This window comes from Mustela nigripes, chromosome 12 (genome assembly GCF_022355385.1).
Source record: "Mustela nigripes isolate SB6536 chromosome 12, MUSNIG.SB6536, whole genome shotgun sequence".
NCBI classification, from domain to species: Eukaryota; Metazoa; Chordata; class Mammalia; order Carnivora; family Mustelidae; genus Mustela; species Mustela nigripes.
In genome coordinates, this window is record NC_081568.1 from 39,320,503 (window position 1) to 39,348,209 (window position 27,707).

A 27,707-nucleotide genomic window follows, 5' to 3' on the forward strand; every position below is an offset into this window, starting at 1 on the left:
TGCCACTTACTTCGGAACCCAGTATTTCTCTTCTGTGAGTGTTGGCACTGAAAACATTAACAGTGAATTATTTAACAATTCCCTCAGTATGCTCTAAAGGTTACTTTCCCCAAATAAGAAATAACTTTTTTTTAAAGTCCTAAGTGTTTATTTATAAAATACAATTTGTTTACAAAACGTAGAGGATTTTGTTCCTCAGCATCTATTTTATAGCTTCATCAGAGTGTGATCATGAACCTAGAAAGAAACATTTACACCTAAAGCAAAGCTAACAAAATTGGCCTCTCGACATTTTCTACAACATTTTCCGGCGTCAAAGTGCCGCCATCATCCCAAGAGCACCTATACCTCCCAAGGGACCACCAGCTGTCTGGCTGTGGGATACAGGAGTTCACCTAGTAATTTAAAAAGAAATCCTTGCCCTCACCTGTTAAACAGAGACACAGACACACACACACACACCCTATGCAAGAGCTTTCTGTGAAATTTAGTCACAAAGATCTGAAAAGCCATCTAGCAGAAATAACCTCAGAGACTGGTGAAGTCATGTAGCAGAAATAATCCAACACACGCATAAATCATCCTACCAAAGTTTATTGGTTTCATCACAGCAACGTTTTGGCCAATCTTCTGCAAACAGCACTGAAAGTCACAGGTAAGATCCACACAGATGATTTTGGCTCAATGTTGAAGAACAATTCTCTTTTTGAAAATTCTAACTTAAATAGTACAACAAGGAATGAAACGCTCTTATTTACCAGATTAAAAATTAATACCACTTGCCTTGGGGAATTTATGCCTTCACTTTTTATGAGGCAGTGAAGATAAATTCAATCCAAACAAACAAACAAAAACCCCTTATTATACTGAGTGAAGGAAGTCCATCAGAGAAAGACAATTATTATACAATCTCTCTGATATGAGAAATTGGCGAGGGTCCTGAGGGGTAGGGAGGGAAAAAAATGAAACAAGATGGGACCAGGGAGGGAGACAAACCATCAGAGGCTCTTAATCTCAGGAAACAAACTGAGGGTTGCTGGGGGGTTGGGGAGTGGGAGAGATGGGGTGCCTGGGTGATGGACATTGGGGAGGTATGTGCTATGGTGAGCACTGTGAATTATAAAACTGATGATTCACAGACCTGTACCTCTGAAACAAATAATACATTCTATGTTTAAAAAAACAAAACAAAACCTTGCTAAGCATCATTAACGTGACAGGCATTGCTTGGCAAATATTACGTATACAAAGATAAAGCAGACCAAACCCTGGCATCAGTGGTCTTCTAATGCAGGAGAGTGATTTAACAGACTTGTGACAGACAACGGCAACAGAAAGAAATGTGTTCAGCATAATGAGAGGTATGTACAAAGGGGTTTAGGGAGACATGGTGGGAGTGCTGAACCCACTGAAGACTTTCTAGAGGGGAAAACCTCCTTAACAGAGTTCTAAAAGATTAGGAGTTAGCTAGGTGAAAGGAAGTACAGAAGAGAGTTCCAGCTGAGCGTGACCCGAGTAGAATCATGAACCATCAGAGGACGGGCAAGCATCCGAGGGCTACTGGTACAGGCCTTAAAAATCCTATTTTTAAATAATCACTTCTCAATCTGTTATTGGTCCTTACTGTCTACATACTATCTATGATGCATATTAATATACAAAACATGGTCCGTTTAAGACTTAACCTCTAACTGCCTACACTAAAGGAAGCTCCATTTGTCCAGGATTTTATCAAGGATTAAGCAGCCTGTCAAGCTACAAAGCCCGCTCTGCCTCTAGACTGCTGCAGACGGAAAAGGCTCACCCCCAAGCTTCCTACAGCTGATTAAACTAGAAGGCCGTCCATCTTCAAGCTGGCCAACAACCACGGTGTGGCCCAGCAGGGAGAGCTGGGCTAGACCAATCATTCTTGCTCTCCAAAATATGAATGGAAAAACACCAAGAAGATGAAGCAGTTAGCGGAGGGAAGTGAAGCTGAGAGAATACAAAAAGCAAAGCTATTAAGTAACTTCATGACCATGAAGAATCACAGCAGCCTACATTTAGGAGGAAGCCAAAAGTAGGACTAAAAAGAAACTACACAGAAAAGAGATCTACAAAGCAGAGAAGAACAACTCAGTTATCTCAAGAAGTAGATATAGGGGCGCCTGGGTGGCTCAGTGGATTAAGCCTATGCCTTCGGCTCAGGTCATGATCCCATCCTGGGTCGAGCCCCACATTGGGCTCTCTGCTCAGCGGGGAGCCTGCTTTCCCACTTCTCTCTACCTGCATCTCTGCCTACTTGTGATCTCTCTGTTAAATATATAAATAAAAAAAAATTTTTTTAAGATTTTTATTTATTTATTTGACAGAGATCACAAGTAGGCAGAAAGGTAGGCAGAGAGAGAGGAAGGGAAGCAGGCTCCCTACGGAGCAGAGAGCCAGATGCGGGGCTCGATCCCAGGACCCCGGGATCATGACCTGAGCTGAAGGCAGAGGCTTAACCTACTGAGCCACCCAGGCGCCCCAATAAATAAAATCTTAAAAAAAAAAAAAAAAAAGTAGATATAGAGAGATACAGCTAGGTGAAGAATAACTGAATAGAGCTACAGAGAAGTCGGTTTCTAAGTGAAAAAGTTTTATGTCCTCCAGCTTCTTCTGCAACTATATATGGCAATGTGACCAAGTTCTGGTCAATGAGATTATCAGAAAGTCTGAAGTCTTACAGAGGGAGGTACGCTCTTCCACACTGTCTCCACTCTGCAGCTTGGAATGCAGAAGTGATGGCAGGTGCTCTGGCAGCACTCTGAACAAGGAGTTTAAAGTCCACATGCTGAGCAGTAGCATCATAGGGACCGTCCCTACCAACTTCCAGACTTACCTGAGAAGAAAGACAAGTATCTACCTGTTGAAGCCACTACTTTCCAAACAATTCCAACCCTAACAGATTAAGTTGTAGAGACCATGTAATCTCAACAAGAAGGATAGTCCCATAAGACAGTTAAATGGAAGTGTGATGCATTCCACTTTACACTAGTATCTTCTTCAATGTAGAGGTGGGGAAACCACAGTCAGCACATGACAGAACTAGGATTTGGGAACCCAAATCTTTCCGACTTGGGAGTCCAAAGTCATTAATCATTGAAAACAAATGAATGCAAATGAAGTCAAAGAGAGAATAGCAAGTTCACAAGTATTTGATGGTTCCGATTCTTGGACTACCAAAGCCTATTTTAAAAAGCTGAATGCAGTGGAACTTACCAACCACAGTCAACACTTCTGACAAATCTCCATGACCTTCTAAACTATCTAGACATAAAGACTTCTCCCAACACAAGTATTCTACTCTCAGTACCTAGGGAAAAGGCGCATGGCCACCAGAAACTGAATATAGGCACCAGCCCCTTGTCCATGGCAGAACTCTGCCAAATTCTGATTTTAAGGAGTGGAATGGACTTCTAAGAGCACGGAGGATTACTGAAGAGACCTGCAGTGCATATTTTGTTTAAGGTGGCAAAGAAGTCTTTCTCATTAACTGTAAGGAAAAGAATGGCCCAGACACAGTGACAAATGGAAGAGCTCAGTATTAATATTTCAATCCCCAGGCAATGGCTGGCCCTGGGATGCTTCACTGCTACAGCGTGGTAACATGGTCATCCTTTTGAAAGGCTTGGGAGTTTAGATGACCAAGTTGAGGGCCGTGTTCATGGCATTAATCCTCCTCATTAAGTAAATACACATTAGTACCAAGCACCTATTTTGTGCCCAGCAGTGTCCTCTGTGCAGTAGACTAAAGCAGTGCACAGAGCCCCTGCTCTCATGAAGTCTACACTCTAGTTGCTGTGCCAGCAAAACCAAGTAAGTTAGGGGGCGCCTGAGTGGTGCAGTCGGTAGAGCATCCAACTCTTGGTTTCAGCTCAGGTTGTGATCCTAGGGTTGTGGGATCAAGCCCTTTAAAGAGTCAAAAATCAGGGTGCCTGGGTGGCACAGTTGGTTAAGCATCTATCTGGTTAAGCCCCCACATCAGACTCTCTGCTCAGCGAGGAGTCTGCTTTTCCCTCTCCCTCTGCTGCCCCTGCTTGTGTGCTCTTACTCTCTGCCAAATGAATAAAATCTTTAAAAAAAAAAAAAAAAAATGAAGAGTCAAAAAGCTTATTGGTTTATGAATTAGACTGTCTGGACTTCGTTTTTCTGATTGTGGAAAGGGAAGAAAGCTAAGTATGACCTTTGAGTTTAGACAGACCTGTGTTCAAATAATTCAGGGCATGACCCCAGAAAACTTACATGTTCTGAGCCTTAGAAACCAGTCCTCAAGCATTAGAAAAGACGACTACTAACCTTAGTGGACTAAGTACAAAAGCATCAGGTGCTTGGCGAAGAAGAGACACTCTCTCAAACTCACTGAAGCCCAGGCCAAGCAGTCCCCATCTGCCGCTGGACAGTGTCCCTGACAGGTCCCCCAGCCACCACCACCCCTCACCTCTGAATAATCCAGTGTCCATGCTGCTGTGGAAAGAGCAAGATTTCAACATGCAAATCAGGTCCCATTGCTTCCTGCTTAAAACCACTTATTAGTTTAAGCATAATCTTAAATGAAACTCAAATCCCTAGGATAACCTCCTGGCCCCAGAGGATCCTGTCCAGCTTCCCTCTGGAATCTGGCTTCAAGACCAGTTTCTTTGGGCCACTCTTCAATAACAGATACCCACCAAATTCATGACGTCTATGAACAGAAATACCACTTTTCCACATTTGCTGAAGACAAATGACCCCAATATCAAGGCACTTGGGGGAACTACTTGGGATCTTCTGTGAAGTCCCAGGGCTGCCTGTGCCCCGCTCAGGTGGCTAGAATCTACCTACTTGTGGTCCCCAGGAACTCCACATAGTTCCCTTTTTTCCCCAAGGGACACTACTTTTTGTCTTGTAGGTTTTATCCCCGTCCCTAAAGTCTGACTGCTGGGTAGCACAGGCCCTCTCTCCTTGCAATTCACATCCTTGTCGCCCACCTTCTCCCCAAGGTGTGCAATCTGGCCCTTCTTACTGCATGGCTTCCACTGCTAAAAAGAAACGGGCAGATACAGGGCAGTGGACAAAAGAAAAAAAAAATTCCTTGTAAGTGAGGTCTCCATACTCCTTTTCCTTGTTTCTAATTGTGTGAATAAGCAAGCCTCTTAAACTCCTATCCTCTGCCTCTGGGAGGGTTGGTCTCCCCCAAGCCCCGTTCCTCACTCTCTGGCCAGACAATGGATTCACAACCCACAAATAGGGTGGCCTACAGCCCCTTGCAAGCCACTCCCTTCAGGTGAGTCATTATCATTTCTGAGGGCAGAGCTCTTAATCAAGGATTCCTTCAAGATGATTAATAAAGAAAAAAAAAGACGGTTAATAAAGGCTAATGAAACACTATTACTGAAACTGTACGGAGCCATATACAATTTAAAACCATGACCCTGATTATCTTAAAGTCAGACTTCCTTAAAATTAAGAGACTACTACACGCTGGATGTTTTGCAAGGTCATCTCTGTCCTCACAACTAGAGCCACAGGGACATTTCTTGGCCTGTCAGATGAAACGCTGAGAAGGTGTTACCAGCACATGGCAGCAAAGGGACAGAACTTCGATTTCCACCTAGGTCTGATTCTCAACGAGTGGTTTTCTAACTACATCCCAGGCAGGGTTCCAAAGAGACAGCTGGATATTTAAGAAATGTTTTTTATAAAGAGAACTGAATTTTTATTAGAGACAGAAATGAAGAAAAGCATACTCCAAAGCACTGTACGTGAACTTCTAACACACCGGAGACCGCCCACGCACCCCCCACGCCCCATCCCTGTGTGCAGCCAAAGTAAGGAGTTTTTGTTGGGGGGGAGGGTCAAGCCTCAGAATAAAACCTGTATTCTGCCTTCTGGTGGATGATTTAAAATGAAGCTACTTTAAAATCTGCAAACTTTGCAACTGTGATTCCATTATGATCTTATTTTCCGCTTAATGTTACAAAAAAGACACGACCCAATGAACCGGGAAGATAATCCCTCAGTTCTCATTCATCTAAATGGCTAAAGTTTAAAATCCTCTAAATCTAGGGGCACCTGGGCAGCTCAGTGGGTTAAAGCCTCTGCTTTCGGCTCAGGTCATGGTCCCAGGGTCTGGAATCCAGCCCCACATCGGGCTCTCTGCTCTGCAGGGAGCCTGCTTCCTCCTCTCTCTCTCTCTCTCTGCCTGCGTCTCTGCCTACTTGTGATCTCTATCTGTCAAATAAATAAATAAATAAATAAAAATCTTTTTTTAAAAATCCTCTAAATCTATATTGAGTTTTGTGTTTATCAAAACAGCTGCATTGTCCTCACTGATCTAGAACACATCACAACAAAAGAGGAATTGTAAGTTTGTAAAAATCATCTACACTAAAATAGAATTTGTTTAGATATCTGAGTTCTGCATAAGATGGGTTGGAAAGAATTTCACTGTTTAAATTAAAAGAAACATTTGAAATCCGCCCCTACACCGCAGTGATTTTTAAGTAACTCATGGTAAGCGGAGAGATGGTCTCACATTAGGGCCAACCGATAAGCAGGGGGAGAAACTGAAAGAAATCTTGCCATCTACTTTACCTTCTCACTCAATCCATGAAGCCCTTCTAAAATGTCCTTAACAGGTTGGAAGCAGCCCCTGCTATCATTTCCTGTTCACAGCCAACGGTAGGCAAACGATCATCCATGGCCCAAATGTGGCCCGCTGCCTGATTTCGTAAATAGCATTTTACTGGACTACAGCCACATCCATCTATTTATGTATTGTGTCGGGCTGCTTTAGTGACACAATGGCAGAGCTGTGTAGTTACGAGACAGACTGTATAGCCTACAAAGCCTAAAATTTTTACTAGCTGGCCCTTTACAAAAAAAGTTTGACTACCTGTTCTAGCCCACCAGCTGGAGTCTCCAAGCAAAGAACTGTATTATAGTCATTGTTTCAGGTGCTAGTTCAGTAGATACAGGGTTACCCTTGTCTTATCTATGGTGCCCAAGGGCCTACCAAACATTAGGCTCTCAATAAGTATTGGAGTAAGGAATGTTAGATAAGAAGGGAGAGGCAGGGAAGAAAGATGTATAGGGCTTTTCTTCTCCCAAACTAATTTGACATTTATCCTTCATGGAATATTTAAAAAACTAATAGATCCCTTTTCTTGTTATTTGAGCACAGGGTTGTACATCTGAATTAAAATCCAGGATGTGAAGTCAGTATTCCATTCCAAGCAAATAAACACAGATTAAAACACTGTTTTATGGAAGTCGTTAATTTTGAACACCCAGGAAAAGGCTACCCATACCAACTCAGAATATTCATTTGTTGCTGTGGTTTTAATATCACTCACCGCAATAATATAAAGCAATTGGGCTAAATTATCTTTGCCTCCGACATGAACTCAGCACTCTGGATTCGGGAAATGGAAGAGAATTGCTTTAAAAAAGAGGAGTGAATCAAGCCCTCAATGAGCTTGTTAGATCTTTTTTCATCTCCATCATTTCTTCCTAATCATACATTTTTATGTTGGTTTTCAAGATTTCTGTATGAATAATTAAAATATGCATCACTTCCTACACAGCTCTCTATAATTTTGACTTTTTAAGCAACTCACTTCATTATACTTGTGTTCTCCTATGTAACAAAGAATCTGATTTCAAGAGTTTTAAAATTAGCAACTGAAAATCTATTCTTGTTATGGAATCAAAAGAGAAAAACGTTACTCAGTCTGCTTCCTGCAACTATTTAAATTCCCGAGCACATGTAATTCCTGATAAAACGATGAGGACTGAGAAGACAAGGAATGGAATATTGAAATACTGGATAATGAAATATTGATGATTTCACTGAAATATTAATATTTAATTAATGCAATTTAATTAATTTAATTAATTAATATGAACTACTATTTCATTGAAAATATTCTTGAATAATGAAATATTCATCTATGGGTACTTCCAAGGATAACCAATGCAGTTAGATGTTCTCAAATCAAGATATATTTGGGGAACATTAAAGCATCACTCACACAGGACACTATTGCCTACACACTCAGGATACAGAAAAACGGCAGTCTGAGTCAACAGAAATAGAGAATGGTTCCACTTCAGGCTCAAGAAGTAATCCTGCCCACAGCCCAAGGTCAGGGCTGTAGGAGCCCTGAAAAAGTCAGGCAATGCAAAGGAAACCCAGGAAGGATCAAATAATCCTATCTAAAGGACCCAGTCTTTTAAAAATGCAACCTGAAAACCCCAACAAGTCATGGGGAGATTTAGGTTACACTAAGAAATTTTACTGGTGAACTGTAGGATGTACAATATCTATACAAAATAGAATAGAAATTCAACAGTTCCAAGAGGCTTCCTACACCTCGCACAGGGACTTGAACCAAGAACTAGCTGCAGGCAAGAAAAATTACAAATGACAAAAACCTGCAACAGTATCCAATAAATGAGCCCAGTACTCCATCTTCTCCAACTTGGGGCCTCTCTGAAAACATCTCTAAGGAAGGAGGCTAAGAGAGCTGGCCAACCAAGCACATACGAGGGGGACAAGGTCTCAAAAGAAGAAACGACTTTTGTTGGAACAGTAAGTCTGGGGAACGACCTCAGAAAAGGGGTTTGCTGAGTTTAAAGAGAGTAGTCTTGGGGTGCCTGGGTGGCTCAGTGGGTTAAAGCCTCTGCCTTCAGCTCAGGTCATGATCCCAGTGTCCTGGGATCGAGCCCCGCATCTGGCTCTCTGTTCAGCAGGGGGCCTGCTTCCCTTCCTCTCTCTCTGCCTGAGTCCCTTCCTACCTGTGATCTCTGTCAAATAAATAAATAAAATATTTTAAATAAATAGATAGGTAGATAGATAGATAGAGGGAGTAGTCTCGTTTGGCCAAACAACTCAGGTTGCAGCTCCAAGCAGAGCTGGCCTACAGACAGGTGCAGGCCACTGTGGGCCATGCCAGGACCTTTCACCCCCAGAAATCAGAAATAGCGGCCACTTGGAGCACTAACTCAGCAGCTGCAGTATCTTTAAGCCAATTACTCTGCACTGCGTTTATCAGATGGAGGTAGGAAGGTTTTTGAAAAGCTGGCACTGGGAAAATGAATTGGACTAGAATTTTTTCAGTGACCAGCATACCCTAAGTCCGTATTTCATACAGAAAGTCCCAGTCCACGGGTGCCTGGGTGGCTCAGTCAGTTAAGCGTTGGGTCATGATCCTTGTGCTCCCTGATCAGCAGGGAGTCTGCTTCTCCCTCTCCCCCGCTTGCACTGTCAAATTTTAAATAGAGGGGCGCCTGGGTGGCTCAGTGGGTTAAAGCCTCTGCCTTCGGCTCAGGTCATGATCCCAGGATCCTGGGATCGAGCCCCACATCGGGCTCTCTGCTCAGCAGGGAGTCTGCTTCCTCCTCTCTCTCTCTGCCTGACTCTCTGCCTACTTGTGATCTCTGTCTGTCAAATAAATAAATAAAATCTTTAAAAAAAATTTTTTTAAATAGAATCTTTAATTTTAAAAAAATCATACAAAAAACAAAAACACAAAAAAAGAAAGTCCCAGTCCAATAACCGCAGGAGTAGTTCAATAATAGCACTTTAAAAGTGCTCCGGATACTAGGGGTGCCTGGGTAGCTCAGTGGGTCAAAGCCTCTGCCTTGGGCTCTGGTAGTGATCCCAGAGTCCTGGGATCAAGCCCCACATCATTCTCTCTGCTCAGCGGGGAGCCTGCTTTCCCTCTTTCTCTCTCTGCCTGCCTCTCTGCCTGCTTGTGATCTCTGTCAGTCAAATAAATAAATAAAATCTTAAAACACACACACACACACACACACACAGAGTTCTCTAGTCTTAAAATAAATAAATAAATAAATAAATAAATAAAGTGAAAGTGCTTAGGATACTAAACTCCTTTAAATGCTTTCTGCATTTTAACTCTGATGAAAGTACTATTATCATGACCATTTTGCATACAAGGAATGTGGGGCACAGCAGGTAAAAACCAGAGAATGCCAAAGCAGGCACAATGGACCCCAAGGTCTAGGTCCTTTACCATTCTCTGTGCAGCCTCTTGGCCCAATCACCGACTTTGCAACCATCCCGTGTTCCTATGCCAGGCTCTGGCAACAATGAGGCCCACAACCCAGCCCTGCCAGGCGACATACCATGCTTGGTCGGGCAAAAGATCCAGGAACTGAGGCCTGAGGTGGGGCGGGGCAGGCCCATTAGCACCTCTGAGCCAAAGCACAATGGACACCTTAGCCAGGCAAGCAGGAGCTGGATTTCTGCCACACTGATCCCCTAGGCCAGGCATCCCTGCAGCGTTCTAAGGCAGCTCTAAGGGCAGCCCTGGAGGGAGCCTCAATTCAGTATTGGTAGTCAAAGCCTGGGCGAAGATGACTTAAATGAGACTAGGAGGGAAAAGGGGGACTTACCAAGTTCTAGCTCTGATCATTTGAAATAGGTAGAAGTCAGGGGTTGGGGTAGGACAGATCATGCAGGCCATTTCGGCTTTACGAACACATCCAGATTATCACACAATGGTTCCAGAACACAGCGTGCCAGACTACCTCCCAGGCTGCCCTAGCAGAATGGCCCCAAGCAGTTCTGCCTTCAGAAAAATTGGCCCTACAAGCTGCCTAAGACCAGCTTTCACCAGCTCCAACAGTTTCTGGACTCAGCACTTCAAACCACCAGTTCTCTGCCCTGGAGTCTGGTGCCAGCCGGGACCCCAACCCTGGGAGCCCCTCTGTGGCTTGTGCCAGGGCAACCAAGTCCCCCAAGAGTCCAGTCTCCTCCCTCTCTAGGGACCAGGACACCCTTAGAAGCTTGACTCCTCTTAGCAGAAAAGTATAGGCAGAAGGTGTGAAGATCTGAGCTGTGGGTTTATTTATCTGAACTAGGACCCTCCCCGCCCCATAGCACTACTAACTTGGACTTAACCTTCTCCCAAACACGTAACCAAAGAACTGCCAGCTCAAATTCTTTTGGAAGCACCCACCTGACTCCATCTTTCACGTTACAGTTACCCTGACCTCACACTCCTTGATGCTTCCTCTCCAACAAGCCCACCTCACAAGAGTCCCCCTCCCCAGCCTTTCCAGAGAGCCCTCTGGCAGGGTGTATGTCCCCAAGTAAGTTGATTAACTTTTCAAAGTCTCAGTTTTTACACCTGAAAAATGGAGCTGATACTAGTTATCTACTTCACAGGGCCCTTAGAAAGTGACTGCCAACCTTGAGGGCATTCTGCTAAGTGAAGCAAGTCAGAGAAAAACAACTCTGACAGGACCTCGAGGCACAAACCAGCGCACAGATAGAACAGAAAGGTAGTTGCCTGAGGCAGAGTTTGGAGAGTGGCAAAAATGGGTGAAATGAGTCAAAAACTATAAACTTTTAGTTACAAAATTTAAAAAGTCCTAGGGAGGAATGTGCAGCATGGTAACTTTAGTGAAAGATACTGTATTGCATATTTGATGGTAGATCTACAAAGTTATAAGGAAAAAAAAAACTGTAACTATGAATGGTGAAGGATATTAATTCATTGTGGTGTTCATTCTGCAATCTATACAAACATCAAATCATTGTGTTGTACACCTCAGTTATACCTCACTTAAATACCTTCATTGTTGATATTGGCAGGGATTTTCTGCTCTGACGATGAGCAAGAGGAAGCATCAGAGAGGGGATCTGGCACTGTTCTGGAGTACAAGTATTATTTCAGTGACTCCTCACCAAACCCAAGGGGGGATTAAGAGTAATTCTCCCCCACTGAGCAGAGGAATAAAGCACTGAGCAGTCACTTGCCAAAGACACAGTGAAGGTGAAGCAGGGCATCTTACCCCGGCAGGTGGAGGGTAGGTGAACCATGAAACCCCTCCACACCCAGAAGCGCTTTGCGAAGTATCCCATCCATGGGTGGCCAACCTCAATTCCTTTGAGATCTTCGAGGCTCTCCAGACCAATCCTACTCCTCTCAAGACTCAGGAAAAGGAGGGGCACCTGGGTAGCTCAAGCATCTGACTCTTGGTTTGGGCTCAGATCATGATCTCAGGGTCTGGAGATCTAGCCCAGTGTGAGGCTCCACACTCAGCAGAGGGACTGCTTCTTTCCCTCTCCCTCCGCCCCTCCGCACCCCCCACACTCATAGTCCTTTTCTCTATGATAAATCTTAAGTGGGGAGACAAAGGACAAGGAGTTCTAATACCCAGCGCTCTCAACCTCTCCTTCTCAAGGACACTGACTGACCTTCACCTCATTCACTGAGAATATATCTGAACCTGGCTCAGCCTCTCTCGTGGAGTCCTGCCATGGTCCCAGCAGCTTTGCCATCCATAAGCATGCTCCATCCAATGCCTTGGCTGTATTTCTTCTTCTCCTAACCTCCCATCTTTTCCATTGCCAACCGTGGCCACACTAGAGCTTCCCCTCAGAGAACAGCTCTACCTCTGCGATCTTAAGTTCAAATACCCTTTGGTCTAACCACATTGAACTCTCCTTCCCTCCAGTTTTCTTAACACTCCCAAGGATGCCTATCACTCAGCCTCATCAAGACCACCAGTCCCTTGTGCATCCTTTACCTTGTTTGCCCTTCCAGTAAGTCAGCTCACTGTCTGTCGCTTCAACCATGGTCTTGCCATTGTCCTAAATGTCTGGAAGAAAAAAATAATTCACAACGCCACCAGATTCAGGCCATTGTTCAGTCATGGCTTCTGAACTTCACACCAAACAGCAACCGACGCTTCCGGTTCCCCGGTCATTACTCGCCGTCGCTCTTTAGCTTCAAGCCCACTCAGCCAGGCCCATACTCCACATTTCAGTCACCATCAGCCAAGGGACTTCTCGGTCTACTTCATCAGCATTTATCCATCTTCAGTTTGGCCCCATGTAAAGAGGAAAGGTGCCCCTCACTGTTCCCGGCCCCTCCAGCTCTGGTTCCTTCCTCTTCCCCTTCATGGAGCAATTCCCTGACATGGAGCAACTTCCTGACAGACGTCACTGCAGCAGCGTCAACACCTCACCTCCCACCAGGCCTGAGCGCACCCTGGCCCACCCAGGTCAATGCAGACTCAAATCCAGTGGCCACTTTTCCGTCTTTATTTTCATGATCTCTGGGCAACTGGCCACTTCCTCGTTCTGGAAAGATCTCCCTTCTCAGCCTGCTTGACTCCACACTCCCTGGGGTTTTCTTCCCAATCTTTCACTTCTCTCTCAGCCTCTGTTTTGGCTCTTTTCCTTTTTTCCAATCCCACAAAAACTGCTTGCCTACTATAGGCCTGCATGAACCTACTATATGCCTGCATGAACTGAGGGACTGGGCTTCCTGGGGATTCTTCTCTTCCTATTCTGCATGACCCTCCCAGATGGCAAGCTCATTCATGGCTTCAGGTATCACCTAAGTGGTGAAGACTGGGAGTGGAGACATTAGCCCAACCGGAGTTCAAGTTCTAACTCCCACACCACAGCCAGGACACTCCATTTCTCTAGACGATAGTTTTCTAATCTCGAAGATAACAGTAATGAACAATACATGAGAAACACTTAACACTGTGGCTCCCACATGATAATATAATAGTCTATGGCAAGGAACAACAAAGGCACCTACTGTTTCTTACTTCATCTCCAGGAGTCCTCTCTGAGCTCCACCAACCTACATGAAACCTCAACTCGGATTTTGCACAAGCAGCAAAAACTCAACAACACCAAGATTAAATTCCTCATTTTTCTCTATCATGCCGTTCCTTCAAGGGTGACCTACCCCAGTACATGACCCCACTAGCCACCCCAAAACTTACGGTAGTTTTAAAAGATGCCCACAAATTCTTCGACTTCCTCCTACCAAGAGGTGGTGTCCATCTCCTGCTCTGGACCCTGAGCTCACCCGTGGGACTGCCTTGATGAACAAGATAACAGTCCACTTGGTACCACGAGGCTGCTGAGGCTCAGTCAGAAAAGACTGGCAGCTTCCACCAGTCTCCTTTGGCACATTCACAGTGAGACTTCCACCTGGACGTGAGAAGTACAATCCCTCTGATACAGCATGGAGACAGACCATGCAGAGAGATGGCCCCAGGAGTCCACACTCTTCAAGCTGTTTGGCTGTTCCCAACCCCAAATGCAAGACAAGTGCATGAAGAAGACTTGAGATGAGCCCAGTCACCATTTGACTGTAGCTTCCTGAGGGATCCTGAGCAAGACCAGACTTGCTGGCCCTAATCTACCTCCAGATTCATGAGTCAACGAGTTCTTGTGCACGGCCACTCTTTGAAGGTGATTCATTAACACGACAGAGAACCAGAATAACGCTCAAGCCAAAAATCTAAGGATTCCCTAAAATCGTTCTCACCTCCTACATCCAATTGCGGAATTGAAGCAATTCTTTAAAGCATCTACTTCTGCAGATTGGTCCTACTCCTGACTGGTGGTGAATACCATCACTCCATTCCTGAACCAGGAAAACCGCTCCCGGTCTTCTTGGTCCCATCTGGCCTCCCTTCCCATCCCTCACAGTGCAGCCCGATCAGCCCAAGGCAGTCCAGGCAAACTTCGGAGGTTCCCATGACGTGACCCTCGCTGGGCTGTGCAGCTCCAGGCACATCCACTGCTCTTGACTCTGCTCCAGGCACACTGAGTCCTGGAAGGTCCTTGAAGTGTGGGGTCACTTACCCCCGAGGCTCTGCACAAGCTGTTCCTTCTGCCTGGCTCGGCCGGTCACTGGGCCAACTCAAGTCCAACATTACAGATTAAAAAGGACTCCTCTTGGAAGCTCTCTTGGGCCCTCAAGTCTAAGTTAAGTTTCCTCTCAGACACTCCCTCAGTAACTTTTACTTCACTCTAAATGGAATGAGCCACTCCAAAATGTAACTGCCTATTTTTCATCTCTCAGAGTGTAAATTCCCTGACAATAGGCCAATGGCTCATGCACTTGTATCTCTGTAGAGCCAGGACATCAGAACCTAAAAGGATCAAAAAATTAGAGTTGTTTCAGTGAATGACTGATAAATTATATCAAGGCAACTCCATCACTTAATAAATAAAACTGGAAGAATGCAAGACAGCTAACTCTTCCCGAAAGTATACAAAAAGGACTAAAATTTTTTTTGAAATGAAATGAACACTTGAGATTACCTAATTAATCCCATCTTTTTACAGATGAAGAAACAAGTTAATGAGACTGACGGGCTTGCCCAAACCTCCACACCTGGTTGGTGGCAAAGACGGGAACAAAAATCAGGTCAATTAACTCCCATGGTATCATTGTGACATGTCCGAATCTGAGTAAACCACACAGCTGAATAGCACAGGAATTTCAGAATATGGCCAGTAAATTCTCAAGATTAAGAATCTGTTTTATAGGGGCGCCTGGGTGGCTCAGTGGGTTAAGCCGCTGCCTTCGGCTCGGGTCATGATCCCAGGGTCCTGGGATCGAGCCCCACATCGGGCTCTCTGCTCAGCAGGGAGCCTGCTTCCCTCTCTCTCTCTGCCTGCCTCTCCACCTACTTGTGATTTCTCTCTGTCAAATAAATAAATAAAATCTTTAAAAAAAAAAAAAAGAATCTGTTTTATAATCCTCTTGTATTATATTATTCTCATGCCTGAACATACAGAGTAGCTTTGGGCAACTTTTGGGCAACTCCAATTTCTTTGGAGTACACACCCATCAGAATGGGTAGTGAGAAGGACTGATAATACAAGTAGTATTGGTGAGGATATGAAATAAGTGTAACTCTTACACTGGGAGTGGTCCAATTGGTTGGTACAGCTGCTTCGGGAAAAAATGTTTGCCAGTATTTAGTAAACCTGAACATACATGTACCCAATGAGCCTGAAATTCCATTCTAACCAACAGAAGTTAGTATCTCCACCAAAAATATGCACTAGAAAGTTTGTAGCAGATTCCAAATATCCTCAAAGTGAAAACAGTCTAAATGCCCAACAACAGAATGGATGGATTAGTAATGATATATTCATAATTACACTGCAACAAAAAAAAAAACAAATTATTGATTCATCCAGTATGGATGAATTACACAAGCATGCTGAGTGAAAGAAATCCTAAGCCTATCTGTGATTCCATTTATGGGACATTCAAAATCAGGCAAACCTAATCTAGTTCAGTACTACCTGTGAAGGGACAGAGAGAGCCTTCTGGAGTGTTTGAAAGGTTTTATATCTCCGTTTTGGGGGTGATAACATGATGCAGGTACATATAAACTTAGCTTTACTTTTAAGACTTGAAGTACAACTTCAAGTGCACAATTAAAATTGAGTGAAAGTGAATGAAAAATCAAAAAAGATAGGAGCACATCAGCTTTATAGAACCTATGTTCAATGTAATACAATATAATTTCATTTAACCCTCAAAAGAGCCCTTAAGTTTTGTAAATATTATTTACTAGTCATGGTTGAGTTCAAAAAAAATCTCTGAATCACAAGAGAAAGAAAGAGGGAATAAAAAATGATAGCTTAAAAAAAAATCAACTTTAACATTCTTTTGGGGACTTTTCTTTTTGTAGAACAGACCAAAAAGTGTGTTTTATCCAAGGTCAAGGGCAACTTTAATGTCCAGCTCTTAAAAGGTACATGAAAGAATGTGTTCCTACATGATGTTTACTTAACTCCACAAAGATTGTACACTGCCAGTTTTGAAGAGGAAAAAAATCCCTAAAATGTCACTGACGCAGGTCAGGAGACAGGGGAAATCAAGGACATAGAGACTCACTTTGTCTACACTTCTACTGATACCATTATATTGAGTCATATGGACTCATACCAATCAGTACAGAAAAATCTAATGTGATTTTTTTAAGTACAGTTTATTATGTTTTTATCAGTGCTAATCATCACAGCAACCTCTGATGCTGTCTCAGTTTAGCACAAGAGAAAATTGTGATTCAGAGTGATTTGTCTTAGACCAGGTTCCCAGGATTTGACATTTTAGAAATAAGTGCATTCTAAATATATATATATATATATATATATATATATATACCTTCATCCAAATGAACTTGAGGACTAATACAGGTATGTCATGTTTTTATTCTGCTAGGAAATAAAACACTGAGAGAGACACTATCATTCACTATCATTTCAGAGTAGACCATATAATCTAACATCTACAAAAAGTTGCAATATTTTAAGTCTCTAAATGTATGATTACTTTGCAAGACTTTCCTGATTTTTCCATTTTGCTATGGACAGATATTTGGACAATACCTTAGATCACACAGGTAATAGGTGGAATACCCAGGAATCAAATACAGAATGTCAAAGTTCTTTTCTTCTCTGCTGCAATAGTGGGTACAGATTAAGATCATGGACATGTCACCAACCCTTATGACAACCAAGGCAGCTGTGAGGATTCCACTCTGCCTAACCCTCGGTTTCCTCAACAGCAAGACAGGAATAAATACTCCAACACCACTCAGGGTTGGCAAAAGGGCTAAAGGAACAGCAGAATCCCATATTAAACACTTCCTGCAGAATCAGAGAACAAATTCTCAAGGGTTAATCAGCAGCAGCACAAACTTTATTATGTGACTTTGACTTAAACACTGGTTGATTCTATGGAGCACTGTTTAAGTGCATTACTTTAATACTTTAATTTATTTAATATCAAAAGCTTTAAAATGCAGGTACCTTTGGACCCTACAACTCTACTTCTAGAATTTGATCATAAGCAGAAACACCCCAAATGATTAGAAACACTGTATGCAATAATCCCTCTTTTAGAGATTCACCATGTAATCTGCATATTAAAGGCTGTACAATATAGAAACTTGTTTTACTTTGATCCAATTTTTAAAGTTACTTGGCACTGGAATTGCTTTTTGGCACAAGACTCATTTAAGTACCACTCTTGGGGCGGCTGGGTGGCTGAGTCTCTTAAGTGTCTGCCTTCGGCTCAGGTCATGATCCCAGAGTCCTGGGATCAAACCCTGCATCCTGCTCTCTACTCCACGGGGAGCCTACTTCTCCCTCTCCCACTCCCCCTGCTTGTGTTCCCTCTCTCACGGTGTCTCTATCAAATAAATAAATAAAATCTTTAAAAAAAAAAAAAAAAAAGAATTACCACTCCTTATAATACACTAGCATATAATATCCAGAATTTATGCAGAATATTCATTTCAGTGTTATTTATAACAGCCAAAATTGGAATAGAAAATATTCAATGGAAAGGTGATTAGTTAAAAAAAAAAAAATTATGGTTTGTCAGTATATAATGCAGGAAACTAATGAAGAGAAACTTAAATTTTAAGTATTCATACAAGAAAAAAAGCAGGTTATGAAACTATCTTCATTATGATGAAAATGTTAACTGGTTCTTTCTGGTTACTGAATTACAATTTCCCCCCACTGTGCTTTCCAAATTTTCTTTTACTTTAATAATATGTTACCAAAATAATCTGGCCTTTCACTGGCAAGAACAGGTGTACACATGCAGAGATGTTAATAGGATTACAAAATGATTGTTATCAACTGTAAGACAGGAAGCATAATACTGAAATGCAAATGAAATTTCATTTATAGGACTCACTGTGTAGTACTAACAAGTAAACATCTACAAAGCATGCCTCAAAACCAACACCTATGCTCTTCTGAGCTGCTCACAAAATGCAAATAAGATCTACATACAAAAGCGTAAATGGTATTATCCAAACCAAAAACAAAAAACAAGTATCTATGGATATATATGAGTAACATTTATTGATCTCAAAACAAAAAATTTTCAAGAAGGGTGGCAGGTTACAATTTCTGTAAAATTATATTTAATCTATTGTTAGTATATTCTTTATACATACATGCAAATGTAAAAATGCAAAAACAATGCATGAGAATGACACCCACTAACTTCAGTACAGAAAAGGGGGAGCAGCAGGCTTTAGCTCTAGCCTTAAAGGTTTTTTTGTTTTTTTTTTTAAAGCAGTTTTGAGCTAAAATGGTAAGATGTTAACAACTGTTCATCAGAGAGGTAGGCAGGTACACAGAAGTAGGTTTTATTATTTTCTGTACTTTTCTGAATATTAAAAATAAAACTTTGAAAGAGCTATATTTTGTTGTAGGCTCCTGACTCCATGATTAGGAACCAGTACAGTCCTTTGGTGCTCAATCAGTGGCCCTGGGAGGACTCCAGGTGGTCATCCACTTCTCCAAGAGTAAGGCCAGGGAAGCAGCTACCCGCTCAAAAAACACCCAAGAATCCCTCTCAAGGAGACAGGGACACAATTCCGTGAGATAATTCCTCAACCCTGAGCAGCAGTCCAGAGGTCAGACCAGTGCCCAGCAAATCTAGGTACAAAGAAACCTGATAAATGAGACTGGCCGGCAAATCCGACTTTCCAAATGGGTCCTCCCAAAACCATGTAGGTGTGTTTGGCTGTGAGCCAAAAAGCAGAGCACCAATGTTTATGCAAAAAAGAGTGGAGAAAGGTAGTTATACAAATGAAAGCAGAATTCCTGAGTCAGCTGCTCACCTGAAGGCACAAAGCCACGCCACTGCCCCCAGCAGGAACTGGGGTGTCTCTACACTCCTGCCAGGGTTTCTCCCAAAAAGCCACAGGACAAGAGACCTGTCAGTTCCCAGTATTGGGTCTGTGATTCAGGCTGCCCCTCTCATGTCCTCTCAGCTATCACCACGTAGCCAGGACCACACTTTTCCGGGAATGGGCTTGGAATTCACCAAGCTGGGCTCACCCTCTAGCCCCCACACTCCAATCTCACTGAACCTCAAGTTCCCTCTTTTCTAAGGCCGCGTATTGTAAGTCGGTAGTCTCTGGTTAACAGGACCGATGGGAGGACGAAGTTAGGTGACAGGAGTAAGACACTTTGCACCATACTTGTTACACAGTCCCCTCTGATCCTGGTGGTGATGATCAAGGTGGTCAGGGACCCTGCCCTGATCTGATGAAGGAAACAGATTCCAAGGACAGCCACCACCCTGGGGCCATTCAAGGGCTATCCATACGTCTTGATGTCAGCACTAGAAGTCAGAACTGGCTACATAATTTGTGAGGCCCAGGGCAAAATGAAAATGTTTTGCAAAGCATCAAAGATTCAGAGGCTGGTCGAGCCCAGAGCATTAAACCAAATGTAGGGTCCTTCGAAGCCTGGTCTCCCACAGCCACGTGCCCCTGAAGGCAGCCCTGCTGGAAATAAATGTGCTCACTCACTCACTCTGTAGACACTGGAAATGAAGGTCAACAAGAGCTCAGCTTTCTAGACTCACCCAAACACTGGAAGCATTAGGGCAGATAGATGCGGGGGCGGGGGTACGGGGTGGGGGTGGGGAACTACAGCATAACTAAAGGGGGCTGTAGACCTGAAAATAAATAATTCCATTTGTGAGAAGTTATCAAGAGGAAACTGCTGTTTCCTTGTTCTCTGCCATGCACTTACCAGAACTTCCCCAAAAGTCTTTCCTTCTTCCCAGTCTACCTCAAAAACGAATTATTTATAGTGAGTATCAGGGGAGTGTGCCCAAATGAAATCCATAAGCAACACTGCTAGGGGCCTCGTGTCTGCTGGGACAGCCTCACTTCCCAGGCAGCACGTGGCGGGAGCACAGCAGGCCTCAGACAAACGGACAACTAGGTCGGACAACTAGGTCCTCAGTCTCAGTGACCTCTTCAGAAAAGAACTGTAACTTGTGACAGGCAAGAGGGTGCCCCTGCAGTGACAGAAGAGGGCTAACAGAGTGGCTGAGAAATCCATTTGTGGTCACTTGATGAATCATTAGATGGTGACAGTCAGTCACCTCAGTGACCAGAGTCAGTATATTGTGAGACAAGCAGCTCAGGACACAATGCAGTTGTTCATATTCAGCCTTCTCCTTAACAGTCACTTAGCAAAGCCAGGTTCTTGAGAACAAGGGAACCCTGGTTAGCCTCCTCAAGACCCCTGGTTTGGTTTGTTTTTTTTCCTTTTACCCTTTACTTAAGCAGCCGCACAGTAATTACATGAAATACACTGTAAAAATTTCAATGGTCTCCCAACAGCTTCAACACCAGGCTGAAGGAAGTCTACAAACCCAGCTCTATTCCTTAGCTGTGTGAACTTGGGGAAAGGACACCACCTTTCTGAGCCCTGTTTTAATGCCATTACGTGGGAAAGCATTCATTTACAAGTTATCTGGCACACAGTAAGCGCTCTATAAGTGAACTCCCTCCACCCCAAGCATGCCAACAAGCACATGGCTTAGGCTCCCAGAGACCGTGAATCATTCCTCCTGTGGGACTTTCCTTAGGACTCCCACTTCCAGACTTCTAAGATTGCAGCAACAGAAGCTGGAGAAACAGAGCAAATGCCTCCAAGTCGAAGGTCCTGCTTAATGGTACAGATGTTCTTCAATTTGTTTTGCCATTCCAAGTCCAGATGGTAGATCTATCCTTGCATTAATCTTATGATTCAAAGAATATTTACATACAGTTAAGAATAAAACTTGTTTGGCCTCTATATTATAGTCAATTTGACCAGAGTCAGAACATACAATTTATAATGTTCATTCAGGGTTAAACACACACTTCAAATTTAACCAAGCACCAAATAAAATCCAAATGTGCCTTTACTCCTCTTTTCAAATAGGCACATTTACAACTTACTAGTACCTATAGGCTCTGTTGTTCCAAGCAGATCATGAGTTTCTGTTCTTGATCAGTTGGTTTTTATTCTGTAGATGGTGATGTACTTGTGCTGACTTTCTCACCCAATCTTCTCCCCTGACACCCTAGTCTTTATAATGGCAGGTACAGCCTTGGACCAAGAAACTAGGCCAGGTTCACCAATCTATATGGGAAATCTAAAACGCTGGCCTTAAATTCTAAACACAATATATAAATGCAATGATCCTAAGTTGACAATTAGCATCCAAGACTCATCAACCATTTTCAGTTGCCACATTTTCAACTCTAACCCTGCATTTTAGTTCACAATAAAACAAAAACATGTAAAACAAGAAACCTACCAGAAAGCCAGGGAGCACATCAGAAGCTACCTTCTCTCTGATCCACCTTTGACATCCTGTCCTGCCATGGACTCTCCTAGAGCCACAGGCCTGGCCGTCCTACTGCCAAGGGGACCTCAGCTGGGAGCTCATTCTCCCAGGACTTTCAGGGCCATGCGCAAAGCAGGGAGTTCCATGAATATTTGCTGAATGGATGAAATAATATTAAAATAACAAGGGTCTTATGACATCCTACTTGCTGATTACTACTCCAAATCTTTCCATATACTAGCACTAGTTTAAAAGTTAGCCCAATATGGACATTGGGGAGGGTATGTGCTATATGGTGAATGCTGTGAAATGCGTAAACCTGGTGATTCACAGACCTGAACCCTGGGGATAAAAATACATTATATGTTTATAAAAAATTTTAAAAATTAAAAAAAAAACCAGCATTTACCAGTAAGAAATCATTAAGGTCTTAAAAATAAGCGATGTAATCACAATACAATAACATTCTATATGGGGGGGCTGGGGGGAGAAAGGTGCTGCTTATAAATCCCTTTCTTTCCCTCCATGATCTCATTTAATTATCATAAGCAGAATGCATTTTACTATTTTGATGGCAGAAGGGGGGGGAAAGGTAAAATTCTAACCAGTCAACAAGAGCTAGGATAGAAAGAAAATATGAAACTGAATCTAGAAGTTGATCTTGTCCAACCCACCGGGAAAACCTGGTAGATATGTTTCTCTTTCGTTACAACTAGATTTTCTCCTACCTTACTCCCTGGCTGGTTCTACCTGTCAAGGGAGAGTAAGATGCCAGTACTGCCTGTTGGAACAATACCAAATTTTTATCCACAGACCCAGGTATGACCATGGCCTTTCAAGTCCAAGGTGAAGGTGGAGAAAAGGTGTGTGGCCTTCTAAGCCAATTTCCTTAACCAAAAACATGAGGTTTTTATATTTAAATTGTCACCCAGGCCAAACAAAGTATCTTGATAATCTTGAAGTGTAAAGGATACATTCTGCATTCCCCAGAACAAAACACCTAATCCAAACAGATTTTATCTTGTCTCAGTTTAGAAGCTGGTGAGAAAAGTAGGGCTGTCCCTCCATCTCAGTGATTCAATTCAACAAATACTGGCACTGGGTGATATTTATTTAGAATTAGCAAATTACCACTATATCCCTGAACTAAATTTAAAAACTCCATCTTGAATATATTACAGCATGATCCCTGTCCGTTACCTTACTGGTCACCTCTAATTGAGAATATTTATTTTTAAGAAAATCAACAACCTCAAAGATCAGACAGCTACATCACTTGCTTCAATACCCACAGTACTATTATTATAAGCTATTAAAATAGCACCTACCTTTCTCCCATTTCTCTTCCTTTCTAATCTCGAAGTAAAAAAGGTTAAGTGATGACATTCCATCCAAAGAACAATGGACAATACATACACAGAGCTCCCTCTTCCAGCTTCCAATAGCAGCAACAAGAAAAGTCAAGCACCGATTAAAAAAGAAAAGCTAGCATACACCAGTATTCTTGTCAAGTGGACAGGGAGCTGTACTCCACAAGCCCAGCAAAACCTGAAGAGCCAATCTTGTCAAGAAAGGAGCATTTTTTTCTGGAAGTCAAAGAACTTGAGTATTGATTTTAAAAATAAAATGCCAGATGCAGTCAACAGAATTGATTTTTTCTAGAAATTGTTTTTTAATAGACACCATATAAAGATTACATATAAGCAAATGAATCAATTTGAAAGACAAGAAGAGTGGAATGTGTGGCACGTCATTTTCTGTGTTGGTAAGAAGTAAATACAAAAGCATGACTCTGAAGAGTTGTATCTTTTAACTGAAACTGGACTGAAAAATTGGACTTCATGTTTAAGGACTGTCTTAAATGTTTTCACAGGGGATGCTTGGCACACTCATACAAAATGACTTATTTCCTTTAAGTTTTTATTTAACAGCTTCACTGCAGTTGTGATTTTTTAAGCTTGAAGTCACAAAATTATATTTTTTAGTACCAGTGCAATAGGGTGTGTGGGGGCATGGCAGGTGAAACCAAAAGGCTGTGTCAAATTTGGGGCCCACTGATTTTAACACAAGCCTGTTAATAAACTGCCAAACAAATTAATCTGCTTTTTAGGTACCCTGAAGCCCCACTAACAAATCATTCACAACCTTTAGATAATCCACCTAGAAATTAACCTGAGTAATCACCAATTTTCAATCCCCGAACCCCAAGTGGTTTGGTGGTTTTGACACCTTGGTTTTGTGATGCTATTTGTAAACTTAAAACTCATCCACTAAAGAAATATAATGATCAGAACCACCAGACTTCCTTTATAGGAATTACTTAAGTATATAAAATTAGCTTTTAGTAGTACAGGTAATGTAACCCTTTCCTATTTGGAATTATTCTCAACAAACTTTGGCTTTGAGTGGACTACAAAACAAAACCATAGTATTGTATTTTACCTGGCAAGCTACAAAATAATCAGTTACTTGATTTAGAAAATCTAAAACACTTGGCAACTTTTAACCTACAGGGCACTCTGAATTTTAAAGGACATGGATAATCAGATAACCTCTATAACTGGCTCCAGGTGTAGGTGGATAATGTCCCTTTATCACAAAGATAACTGACATCAACAAATGAACAAAACAGAATGTGAACTCAATTTTTTTCTCTCTGCTCCATTCACAAGGTCGTGCGTTAACTTCAATCACCACCCTTCCCCAGAAGACAAAAACAAGCCATTAAGCTTTAGGGGAAACATTTACTTCACATAAACTAGAGTTAAGTCCAAAGACAAGAAAACAGTACAAAACCAGTCCTTATCCAGCATTTCTTGATCATGAAAGCTTCACACAGTCTTTCTTAGAAGAACATTAAGTTTAATTCCTAGAAGGCAACGGCAAATCTCTGCCAGGGCAATCCATAGTAAAATCCACTGCATGTGTCCAACAAGATCACAGAAGGGTCAATGTTTTTAGCCAGCTACTGCAACTCTACGTAACTGCGGTCTGAGCTAACAAGGTAAACCTGGTAATTGTATAGGATCGAACACAGCCAATGTCAGTGAGGTTCCCCTTGAACACACACATGCAGCTCCGGGGAAAGAGAATTTCTGGAACAATACAGGATGCTTGCATAATTCCACAAAAACACGAGTGCATTATTAAAATACTGCTCAGCCCCAGCATTGTGCTGACACTTCCCACCTAAACTTCTCAGCACAAGCCCGGCCTAAAAAGCAGCTGCGATCCAGGGTAAAAGCCACATGCACCCCCAAGAGGTACAGTGGGACAATGCCTGCCCTACCCAGTCCCGACCAGGCTGCGATGTAGTTTAGTCCCGTCTACTTTACGGTAATGTGCTTTTAAACCCTCGCCACGACCGAGGTCATAGCTTTAGAGATCTAATAACAACCAAATGACCGGGGCTGCCGGGCACTTAGTAAGCCATTCTGGTTATGGCTCTTTAATAGTACCTGGAGTTCTGCTAAAGAGACAGCACAAAACTCCTGCCTCCCCGGAAAGAAAGTCCTTTTCGGGGAGCGCAGAGGGAAGCAAAGAACCTGATCGCGGGCAGAGGACGCCCCGCCGCCGCGGCCCCATCTCTCCGGCACCCCCAGCACGCCCCTCTCCCCGCAGCGCGGTGACCCGGGCCGCACCTTTACCTGTCAGCTCCACCACCCCCTCCGCCCCGCCGGCCGCCCCTCGGAGTCCCAGCACAGCTCCAGAGCAGGCTGCAGGAGAAAGAACCCCAAAGGCATCCCATCCCAAAGAAAGCTAGCAAAAAGGCTGTTCCTCCAGGCGGAGGGACATCGGGCACCTCAGGTTCCGAGAGACGACACTCCACCCCTGTCCCTCACCTACCAGATAATCCATGTACAGAAACGCCTCAGTTATCCGGAGATCAGACATCCGGCAGCCTAAAGCATCCGGAACGGCTCCGAACCCGGAAAAAAAAGCAGCTTCTCTGGCTGCGAGCGAGCAGCCCCTGAAAAAGCCAGCAACAACGAAAATAGCCGAGAGCAGCCGAACAGCCGAAGATTACACAAGGGGCGCGGCGATTGGCCGGGCGGGCGGGCAGAAGGAAAGGAGAGCGCTCATTGGCTGCGGTGCCTATAAAAGGCAGGCCACTGCGGGTGGCAGGCGAGAAGCGCGGGAGCGGCAAGGGCGCTGGTTCCTGTGAGCCGGGCGGAGGGCGGGGGCTGGGGCGGCGCAGGCGGAAGAGCGAGCGGGGAAGAGCGAACAGTCTGCCGGTGCTGCAACTGCCCGAGTTCTGCGTGCTCCCGTAGCCGCCTCTTCGGGCGGAGCGGAGCAGAACTGTGCTCCAGTGCCAGAGAGCCGTAGTGTCCCCTCCCGCCCTCAGTAGGAAGCGAGCCCTGAAGCGGGAGGCGTGGTGGCCACCGACACCTAACGCCGCTCTCCCGAGTGATTTCCTGCGGGCTCCGCGGCCTCGACGCAGCACTGAGGGGGCGCCTAAGGAATGTACTCTCCGCAGGCGGGCCTGTGACGCGGTAACCCCAACCTCCCACCTTGAGGATGTGAATCTGCGAAGCGGACAGCTCCAGCCTGAGGTCCTTCAGGGTACACAGAAGCTTAGGACACAGCCAGGGGTAACCCACGGGGCTCCCTTAGAACACCAGGTTACCCTCAGATTTCACTGTCCACCACGTGAAAGGAGAGAAAAAAAGAAAGTCGAGGGACAAGGTAGACCTCAAACACCGGAAAAGTAGCGGTCAGGTCTTCACAGGCTTGGCGTCCAATTGCACTGAGCACAAGTCCTTCATCGCTAAAGAAAATGAGCGATTGGGGCGTCTGGGTGGCTCAGTGGGTTAAAGCCTCTGCCTTCGGCTCGGGTCATGATCCCAAGGTTCTGGGATCGAGCCCCACATTGGGCTCTCTGCTCAGCAGGGAACCTGCTTCCCCCTCGCTCTCTCTGCCTGCCTCTCTGCCTACTTGTGATCTCTGTCAAAAAAAAAAAAAAAAAAAAATCTTTAAAGAAAATGAGCGATAGAACAAGCAGCTGTCTGGCAATGTCATGTACTATCGTGACCCGCTATCCTGGTTAAGAGGTAAGAGTATAAGCAGGTGCATTTGAGGTTTGTGCATTTCCTGGTAAATAACTGGGGGAGGGTCTCAATCAGTCAAGAAGCTAAGTAAGGGGGCGCCTGGGTGGCTCAGTGGGTTAAGCCGCTGCCTTCAGCTCAGGTCGTGATCTGAGGGTCTTGGGATCCAGTCCCTCAGCAGGGAGCCTGCTTCCTCCTCTCTCTCTCTCTCTCTGCCTGCCTCTCTGCCTGCTTGTCCTCTCTCTCTCTGTCAAATAAATAAATAAATAATCTTAAAAAAAAAGATTCAGGCTGAAGAAGGACACAATGCCGGACATACCAACTTAGGCTCCCATGATTGAAGTACTGCAGCCACTGCCACCCCCGCCCCCCACGCTGTTGGAGACCGGAAAACATCGTTCTTACCTGTATTATTAGGGCTTCCCTACGAAAACGTTTTAATAGTAAAACTTCAGCTGGACTTCTCCTGAAGAGACTCCCCGACTGTATAAAAGTTTGAAGGGTTGGATTTTTATTTTCCACCTAACTTGACACCTTCCCTTTTTGCGTCCTCCAGAATGCATTTCCTTACTGTAAGTTTACCTGCAGCTGCCAAACAATGGAATTCACCATCAATGTGCAGGAAAGGGAATGCAGCCCCTTACAGGGACCTTCAGGTGAGTGGACCATGTGATTTGGCGTTTTCGGTCTC

At 43.8% G+C, this 27,707-nt stretch overlaps 1 protein-coding gene across 2 annotated transcripts in view; it reads right to left on the reverse strand.

The window, feature by feature from the left end:
* ARL15 (ADP ribosylation factor like GTPase 15) overlaps positions 1–25,983 on the reverse strand; it is a 396,543-nt gene extending 370,560 nt beyond the window's left edge. The window contains exon 1 of one of the 2 annotated variants that reach the window (XM_059417115.1): positions 25,818–25,983. In XM_059417115.1, the coding sequence (XP_059273098.1) occupies positions 25,818–25,865 (48 nt within the window). In that variant the 5' untranslated portion in view covers positions 25,866–25,983. The remainder of the gene's footprint in view (positions 1–25,817) is intronic. The other variant, XM_059417114.1, reaches the window with a different exon arrangement.
* Positions 25,984–27,707: the final 1,724 nt, after the last annotated feature.